The sequence below is a fragment of the Glycine max genome, chromosome 4, assembly GCF_000004515.6.
Source record: "Glycine max cultivar Williams 82 chromosome 4, Glycine_max_v4.0, whole genome shotgun sequence".
NCBI classification, from domain to species: domain Eukaryota; kingdom Viridiplantae; phylum Streptophyta; class Magnoliopsida; order Fabales; family Fabaceae; genus Glycine; species Glycine max.
The window spans coordinates 48,165,605-48,175,625 of NC_016091.4; the positions used below are offsets into that span (position 1 = coordinate 48,165,605).

Here is a 10,021-nt window from a genome sequence, read left to right on the forward strand (position 1 = left end):
GTTTGAAGTCTCAGATAATTTGAACGCTAAATCTTGCATTAGAACGCTAAGTCTCCTTTTGTATCAAAGATGGTGCTCAAGAATTATCTAGCGCTAGAAATAAATTTTTTGTTTATGGAAGTCAATTTTCTTCCTTTTTTTTTTCTTTTAGGTTAACTTGCAATTTTGTTTTCCCTTTAATTCTTGATATGCTATTTGAGTTTCTTTATTTTTTTTTTTGGTTTTAGTCTCCACATTTTAAAAAATTCTCAATTTTGCATATATTTTTTATTTTTATATTTTAATTAATCAAATTATTTCTTGATTTTTTTGGTACATCTTATCTATTCTTATACAATATTTTTTATGATATCTTAAATAAATATGGTAAATTTAGGGCTTTATTTTATTTGTTCGGCAATTGTTAAATACACCCTACTAAATTAATAAATATTCCCCTTCCCCCCCTTTTTTCACTATTTTTCCTAAAACATCCTTACAATTTCGTTCCCAATTTCAATTCCTTTCCGGAACCCTTTATCCCCTCTTTCCTCCTAAACTCACCCTCTTTCTCTGTCCGAAAATTTCTATTTTTATCAAGTGTGACGAGCCTTCCCTTCAGCCCATGCAATTGTTATTGGGCCTAATGACCATACTGGACAGGCCCACTGTTGAAATGCAAAGGATGTTAACACGACACCGTTTTTGACAGCGAACAAAATCCCAGAACAATTAGGAAGACAGAGAAATCGGACAAAAACCTAAACCTAAACCCTGCAAAGTGTTGAATTTACAGTTTAGTAGTGAGTGAATTGAGAAATCGAAGTTAAAAAGATAATAGATAGTAACAGCACCATTCAATCACTCATCAGAGATGGCTACCATTGAAAGTAGAAGGAAATCAGTGGCTTTGGCTCTCTCCAAGTACTTTTCATTGGATCCTGTAAGTGCATGCTATGGTTTCCAATTTGCCACTCATATTTTCATTGAGCACTTCAAAACCAATGCAGAAAAGTTTCATGGGGTTGGGGTCGCATTGCATTTACCTGTTAGTAAAATTTTGAGTTATTATTGACTTGATTTTACAGAAAACCAAAACGGTGTTTTCTCTTTTCGAAATATCCAACCAAAATCGAGACAAGGCTCTGTTTGTATAATTTTTTCTATAATCACTTAAAAGAAAAGAAAACAAGAAGGTGAAATGAAGTGAGTTTTTTTGGAGAAGTTAGATGAGAGAGTTTCTTTCTATAAAAGTTAAGTGCATATATTTAGCTTACAAGAGAAGCTCAATTCATTTTACCTTCTTATTTTTTTGTCTCCTATAAGTGCTTATGGAGTAGTTGATTTAAACAGGACCCTAGATAGATAGTAAAAATATTAGTTGAGTCCTGTGTATGAGTTCTCCACTTCTGTATGATAAATATGATGATGCAAATTCTGATGCTCTAGCTTTGCTTGCAGAGTGTTGTTCCAGCCGATAGTTCAGACAGTGATATTAAGAGTCTTTACTTGAACATCATAGCGGTTTCTGGACATAGGGTTAATCACTCTGATGAGGTAACCAGGTTATAACTCAATTTGATTAGGCCATTAATATCATCAGTGCCACATGCTTCTGCTTCCCTTGCTTTTTCCCTTCTTTTCCTTTTTTTGGATTCATAAGAATACTGCATCTGGTTATGCCCTTGATCCATCAGAAATAATATGATATGCTAACTGTGGTTGTTGGACGCTAAGTGTATGTTTGGATTAGTTGTGATTTTTTTTTTTTATTTCATTTCAATAATTGCTTATATGGAATAAGTTTAATGTTTCATTTGGATTGTTTGGAAGAATCTTTTTTATGTAGTAAAATTACAAAAATGATTTTGAAGTTTTTTGAAGTAGTTGGTTTTGTATTTAAATTAATCAATTGTTGGGGATAAAATGGAAAAATAAAGGTTAGCTAAAATATAAACTGTTAGCTTTTCATCTAAGCTCCCAAAATTTGTTTATCATCAAAAAACTATTTCCTTTGTTGAGATTATAATGTTTGATTGTAGTCCAAATTACTAAACATATTTTGAATAATATCATCAACACTTTTTTTCTTCTATCAATCAGGTTATGTGTCCATTTGGCAAACCTTCATAATAAATTCCTCCCATTGTGACACACGTTTGAGTGTCAAATCTGTGGCTGAGATTAATCAAATCCTCATTACATTCAATGCTAAAAAATAATTCCATGAAAATCAATTTCACCTAATTTTAACAGGCCCTGTAGTCTTTAAAAGCAATCTAATCCAAACATGTTATATATTTGAATGTTCCTTTAACAAAATTGATATGCTCCCCAGAACTTGCATGTTTTGTGCTTTTCCTGTTAATTATCCTGAGTTGTATATTATTCAAATTCAAATTTAGGTGTTGAAGTGGGTAGCATTTGCAGAAGCCTTCCCCGTGGCCCTTGATGCATGCTTTGAGAATCTCAAGAGATTAAATGATGAACTGTCTGGAAAGGCTGTGCTTCTGGGCAATGGATTGAACCCCTCTGAAGCTGATGTTATAGTGTATTCAGTGGTTCATTCTTCCCTGGTATGCATTGTCACATTCATCAGACTCACCATGCTTTCAGAATAAAGGACTGCTTCCTCACCCCCCATGAACTAAAGTAGTTGGCCAAACAGGATTTTTTGGTCTTTAATGCTCTTGCTTTCTTGTTTTGTTAGGATTTGTGTATCTAACATATCAATTTGTATAAAATTCTTGATTCTTGATTTGTGTTGAAGATATATCTAACCATTTTGTTGGACTAATGTTATCTTAAATCTTCTTTTGTACTGAAGAGTTGATGATAATCATGCTATAATTTTAATAATCATTTAGGTTTTAATTAGATATCTCTGGTTGCTTATTGCCAGATCAACCTTTCAGATACAAGCAAGGAGAAACTGCCACATGTCTTGAGATGGATGGATTACATCCAGGTAATGCTACACCTTAAATGTGCTTTATGTTCATGGCTATTTATGTGTAAGAGATTATACTACGTTGCTACTCATACATGATATATTCTGCTAATTGGTGCTACTTCCACAGTAAATTTTAGTAATCTTGAGAATCTGTGACTGTAGTTGGTTAGATGAAGGCCATTTTTATCTTTTCATCTCTACAACAGATGACAAAGATCAAAAGCTAAATTATCCTATCAAATAGTACATAAATTGAGTAGATTGTTATTTACTGAGGTGACACCCCTCCGCATTATAAATGAACTTATTTTATTTGCATTTTTATGCTTTCAACTTTGTTTCCAATGGGACATTAGGCCATGTAGGACTCCAAGGCCACAGTTTTAAATGGTTGAGATACTTGCATCAAGTTTCCTCTGAATTGTGGCATATGTTGTCTAGTTATGTGGAGTTTACCAAAAAAATGCATTTATGTAAATTTTACTCTCAACTTTGTAACAAGACCATTTATTAATTGTTCTGACTGTATGTTATTCTTTTACCAGCACAAGCAAGAATTTGTAGGTTTATTTGAGAAAATATTGTTGAAGAAGCCTGAATTTGAGCCTCTGGTGAGACATCATTGCATTTTTGCTTTTTGATTTTCTACATATAGATTAAACAAATGTAATCCACAAAGTATTCAGCTGTAGTCATTTAAGGCATTCCTTTAATAACATTTTTGGAAAATAAAGAAAAGATTTAAACAAGTTAAATTTGTATTTTTGTTTGTTGTTTTAGATTTCAACAATTCATTAAAGAATTAGATATCAAATGTCAAAATAAAAATAGGTTAAGTTTCGTGCAAATATTCCTTAATTTTTTTTTTATAACTAATTGGTCTAATTCACAAAGAATTTTAATGGTATTGACATGGTAGTCGGCATTGCCCAACAATTTGCTGATGTGTCAGTCAATATCTATCTTGACAGTTTTGGTTCCAAATTCCAATTGAAATGAAACATTTTGAAAAACCAGTTGAATCCTTTTCATTGATGGACTAAAATGAAAAATTACATACTTTTTGGGGACTCTGTAATTAAATCTTCTGGTTAGATTGATTATAATATAGACATCAATGAGTGCTTGTATCAACTATCAAGTTCTGGATTTTTATGTACTCAGAGCGTCCCATTATAATTGTCATGTAAGAGAAAAAATTTGTCCCAAAATAATTGTCATTTTAGCTTTTCAATGTAACATTAATAATGTTTTTCCACTCACATCCCTTATAATATTAATGGCGGACAACAAAATCTATAAATGAATTAATGATGATACAAGGTTAATTTTGTGAAAGTAATACTCTCTTTCATCTATTTATTGCTTTTTCTTGGTCTATCTAAAACAACCTATGATGTCTATTATTTTGGGACGGAGGGAGTATTATTTTGATTTAATCTGACCTGGTGCTAAGTTCCTTAAGTATAGCCTTTGTATTTTGGCATGCAGAAGCTACTGTTAACTGTCTACTGCTAAGTGATAACTAAGCTGAAGCAGTGTAAATAAAAAAACTCAGCATGTCCTCTTCAACTTAATGGTTTTTTCTATCTAAGACAATGAAAGTTTCCTTAAAGAATTGTGAAAGCTGATTGAACTTTGAAATGAACATTGTGTATATGCCCATCAACATGCCTTAAGAAGTTCAATCATGCACCCTAAGACAGGCATATGTAGATTTGTGATGCTGATGCCTAATAGCTGCTTTGTTTTTTTATTTCCCTGATATTTTTGAAGGTAACAAAACCTGTTGGTGCTGTGGAAGCTGATTTAAAATCAAACAAGACTGAGCAAAGTATAAAGAATGTCAACAAGTCCGAAGCAGATTCAAGCAAGGATAAAAACAAAGCTGAGGTAAATTAATGTATTTCTTTTTCACAACAGTTCCAATTCAATATATATTTTTTGCTTTTATTTTTCTTTGTAGGAAGACAACCTAGATAATGAGATATGACAGGATGAGGTTATGACCAATGACAATGATAAAAAAAAAGCCTTTTCTGGAGAAAAAAATTGTAGGTTAACTAGTATTGTAAATGTTGGGTAAAACATCTGTCTTGATCCATATATAATAATGTATAACAAATTAACCGTTTCTTAAATTTGAAAGTAAATTTTAGTCAAAACTGATACCAGTAACTTCATACAAAAAAAAAAAAGAATGACAGAAACTAAGAATACTAAATTGATTTTAAATACAAATTTAGGCTATCAATTCTTGATGCACAAGATTGGAATGGTGATAACTGGTAACTTTTTCACTCATAATTTGAATATCCCTCAAGGTTGATATTTATTTGGATAAAACAATACAATCTATATGTTACTCTAGAAGATTGAGTGTTATAAATGCTGATTTGTATTACAAACTCCATGTACTTTTATAGCTATATTAAAATACAGTTTTTTCACTCTGGCTTTACATTTGATTTCATTTATTTTTGGACAATAAGGGAAAGGCAACAGGAGGAAAATCAACTGGAGACAAAGAACCTACCAAAGGCAAGGCAAAACCTGCTGACAAAGTGGCTGAGAAAGAGAATGAAGTTAGCGTCAGTTTGCTTAATATTCAAGTTGGATTAATTCACAAAGCGTGGAAGCATCCATCTGCAGATAGGTCCTTTGACAAACTTATCTGAAAAGCTTTTATAAATAAACAGAATGTTAAACTGACAGCAATAGAGTCTGATGCTTCTGTATTTTGATAGGTTTGAGGTAAATATTAATATCATTGAACTTAAATTATGCAGTTTGCTAGTTGAGGAGATAGATGTTGGGGAGGCCAAAGTGCGGCAGGTTGTTAGTGGTTTGGCAAAGTACTACAGTCCTGATGAGTTGATGGTATTGTAGTTTCCTAACTGCGTGCAATGGTTGGTTGTATTGATTTTGCATTGTAATTAACTCTTATGTTTCTGCTGTTTGATCTCACTATACAGAATCGTCGTGTTGTACTTATAACAAATGTCAAACCTGGAAAACTACGGGATGTGATGTCTGAAGGACTGGTATTGATGCTCATTCTTGTTGCATGTGTTAAATTTTTTTGCTGTGTGTAGCTTTTGATGGTCAAGCAATCTTAAGGGACATATGTATTTGGCTCCCCGTTCCTCTTTACAGGTCTTATGTGCTTCGAATGAAGGTCCAACCATTGTGGAGCCCTTGCTCCCTCCAGAAGGAGCAAAAATTGGTGAACATATTTCTTTTTCTGGGTAAGCTGTTAAAAATCTTTTAGACAAGGCAGTCAGTAATGTATTTCATGGTGGTATATTTTTTTTATCATTGAGTAAGGGCCAGTTTTAGAAAAAAAATTGTTTTCTTTAACACTTGGTTGGTTAGCAGGTGGGTTAGTGGGTCACATCTGTTTAATCTACAGGTTAAATGAGCCGGGTTTGTAAACTTGTGTTTACATAGACCTGCTAATTGCCCAGTTTTAATGACCCCCAAAAAAATGCCTAGTTCCTATCCGTGCTGGTTGAACAATGACAATTTTTTCCCGTTTGATTTCTCATTGCCCTTAACTGAAGCAATTTATTCAATTGTGTCAAAGTATTAGCAAAGTAGGAAAGCAGAGACAAATTATGTTTGGGAACCCATTTAGTTTTTTTGATATATCATCTTTGTGACACCCTCTACCCCTCACGTATATATTAATAAAGGAATAAAAATTCAAATATTAATTAAAAGTATTTTTAAAACATTTTTAAATACAAGCTTTTCAAATGGGTAAAAGGCTCACATTCACTTTCTTCTACATCATATTCAAACTTGTCCAAATAAATAATAAAGTCATTTCGACTCAAAGAAAGTCATATAAGTCTCATACAATTAATATAGAACCTATATCCTAATGTCACATCCTATCAGAGCGTGGTGTTCCCGTGTCCTCTAGCATGAGGTTCTTCATAGTCATCCACCTATTCATCTGCTCCCCCGAACACAAGTTCAAGATCATCACAGGATCCAAACACAACAACACACAGGGAGTGAGTTATCACATTCCTAGCTAATAGAGAAACAAGACAATTAAATATACATATTATATAAATGAGATACCACTTGCTTAAACATAGCTCACGTAACTTCACCACTTCGTCATTCAAAATTCACTTTTCAATTATCAATCACATTACACAAGAATCCCACACTTCGATCAAGATATAATAACACATCAATTAGCAAGCATATGCAATAGTTATGCTAAGACTCAATTTTATATGCAATGTGGTACCATGTCAGTGAAAAACCACCCTGGGGCGCTTAGGAGTACATAACAAGACACACCACACAATAGGTTTGTCAGGTCACTCTCACTAAGTAAGATCATAGGGAGACCAGTCAGGGTCACGATGTTTTGCGAGAATGCTCCAACCATATGAGATCAGCATAGGCTTAAAGGAGCACTCAAACCCGGTGACCCCCAAGGCCTACACTCTGAAGAGTCCGTCAGGGCCTCTCCCTCCTGATTCAGGTCCAACCCCTAAAATAATTTTTTTTACATGCAGACACTGCTCATGAATTATACAATACCCACGACCTTACACTCGTGTTTTAAACACGTTCAACACAATCGCACTATGATTTAACACTGGCTCCTAAATAGGAAACCTACATTTTCTCTTTAACACTGCGCATCAACGCTTTTCTCAAGATAACACTGGTCGGGTTATTGTACAATTCATAGCTTACAACACAAGTAATTTCACATCAAGTGTTAACTACACACTTATCCACAACTAGAACTCATTCACAATTTCACATCTCATAGTGTCACAATCCACCATCACATGTTTACACGTATCTCACAAATTAACACATGTTCAACTTTACACTTATACTCAATCTCAATAACAATATTATAATCTCAAAGAAACATGTTATTCTACAATTCATCACATACTCACAATTTGAATTATCATTTCATATCCTCAATATAACAATTTATATAAAAGACTATCACAACATGAGGACTAAAACCCCTCAAATAATATTACACAATTATATCCCAATCATAGGTCCAAATATACAAATATCAAGAGCACAATTTATCAAGAAATTTTCATCAGGACATCAATATTTTATTTATAATCATAAAGGAAAAATTGCAATTTAACAAACATTCCAAAATAAAATCCCAATTTAATCCTCTAAGGATCCCTACACATGTTCTCACTAATCCCCAACTGTGAATAACTCATCCCTTACCTCTAAGCGGGCTCACGTGTCTTCAGCCAGCGATAGCAACATCTCTAGCGGTTCCCGGAAATTCTTTCAATTATTCATCCGACTGCTCCGATAGAATTCCCAAACGTCAGAGAGACGGAGAAGAGATTGAAACCTCCACTTGTACTGTCTTCATACGATTCCTTTTTCTCCCTCCACGAATATTATCTCGCAAATCCCAACGGTGGAAGCGTGCGGAATTGAATTTCGAACAACATATCCAAATTTCACAATAATCCAACGGTTAACGAAACCGGGATCGTAGTTTTACCAAGACAGCTCTGGATTTCTGCGGGAAAGAAAAAGACTACAATGCGAAGGGTTTTTCTCTCAGTTCAGACATGATATCGAAATTCCCAACGGTGAGAATGCTCGGAATTGTGTTGCGAACATGATACTCAAATTTCACGACGATCCAACGGTGAACGGGTTCGAGATCGTCGTTTTTCTGAGACTGGTTTGATGGGCTGCGGGAAAAAGAAAGGGTTTTGAGAGGAGAAGGGGAAAAACGAAAATGAGGCCAAAAAGGAGGCAGCTGACTTAACATAACTATTTATATCTAGGGTACTCAGCCTATTATTTGCTCTATATTTATTTATTTATTTATTTTTTTCTAAAAAACTTTTTAAATTTATTTACGAAAAATTGGGATGTTACAATATTCATATCATAGTTTGCCAAATACCTCATCACTTTGTTTTTTAACTATATGCCTTTCGTTGGGTCTGGAGACATCACTTTAATAATCATGATAAGATTGAATTTAATGTAAGCATCACTGTGCCAGCCATCAGTCAAACTGAAGTATCAAACAATAGATATGTAGTGGCCTCATTCCAACTGTATAGCACTTAACTAGAAACTTGCATGTGGTTCAAATTTAGTTTGTAGCACTTGTTGTCTTATTGTGCTATAGATATAACTTACTTGAGATGATTCATTATACCTATGCTTTGTCGTTCTAATATAGGATTGATGGAAAGCCAGAAGATGTACTAAACCCAAAAAAGAAACAGCTGGAGAAGATTACACCGGTATTTTCTTTGCACTCGTTAACTTTGCATTTTTAAACTTCATAATGTTCATACTAGAAGTGATGATGTTCACAAGCTCATGATACTTTTTCCATGCAGCATCTTTTCACTGATGACAAGGGGGTGGCCACATACAAGGGAATACCATTTATGACGTCTGGTGGACCATGCACATCATCCATTCCCAGAGCAACTATTAGATAACGGAGATATGGCCCATTCATTGTTCTTCACCACTACAGATTTATGGTACCACAAAATATTTAAAAGTTTTAATTACGTGAATGAGACGTTACTATCCTGTTGGCAAGTTTATGTTGCAGTTGCACTTGCATGGTCTTAAATGCTACAAATATAATCTTGAATCCAATTATTCTTGAGTTAATACCGTAGTAACTTCATACACATTTTGAAAAGAACGAAAGACTATTTTAAAATTATACAACCTACTTCCAACCAAGGGTTATTATGGCTACGAGGAATTTTGATCAAACATTATTAAGATGAATTTACCGAAATAAAGGGGGAAAAAAGAATTGATTTGAGGCTGCAAGATTGAGGTAATTTTTCTCAAGTTGGTATGTTGATAACTTGATTTGGTCAAAGGTCTACAAAAATTATAAATTAGGTGTAGCAAATATGTAAGGACAAAGATGTTTGAGCCGGTGGAACAACATTATTAAGATGAATTTACCGAAATAAAGGGGGAAAAATAATTGATTTGAGGCTACAAGATTGAGGTAATTTTTGTCAAGTTGCTATGTTGATAACTTGATTTGGTCAAAGGTCTACAAAA

General features: G+C 33.7%; 1 protein-coding gene across 1 annotated transcript; it reads left to right on the plus strand.

Annotated features, from left to right (window-relative positions):
- The first annotated feature begins 762 nt into the window (after positions 1–762).
- Positions 763–9,535, plus strand: LOC100809851 (probable methionyl-tRNA synthetase-like). Its single transcript, NM_001253949.2, has 12 exons — positions 763–922; positions 1,441–1,536; positions 2,385–2,555; positions 2,882–2,947; positions 3,478–3,543; positions 4,709–4,825; positions 5,425–5,588; positions 5,722–5,812; positions 5,908–5,976; positions 6,089–6,180; positions 9,162–9,225; positions 9,325–9,535. The coding sequence occupies exons 1-12, from the start codon at positions 854–856 to the stop codon at positions 9,427–9,429; spliced, it is 1,170 nt and encodes a 389-aa protein (NP_001240878.1). The 5' UTR covers positions 763–853; the 3' UTR covers positions 9,430–9,535.
- The last annotated feature ends 486 nt before the right edge of the window (positions 9,536–10,021 follow it).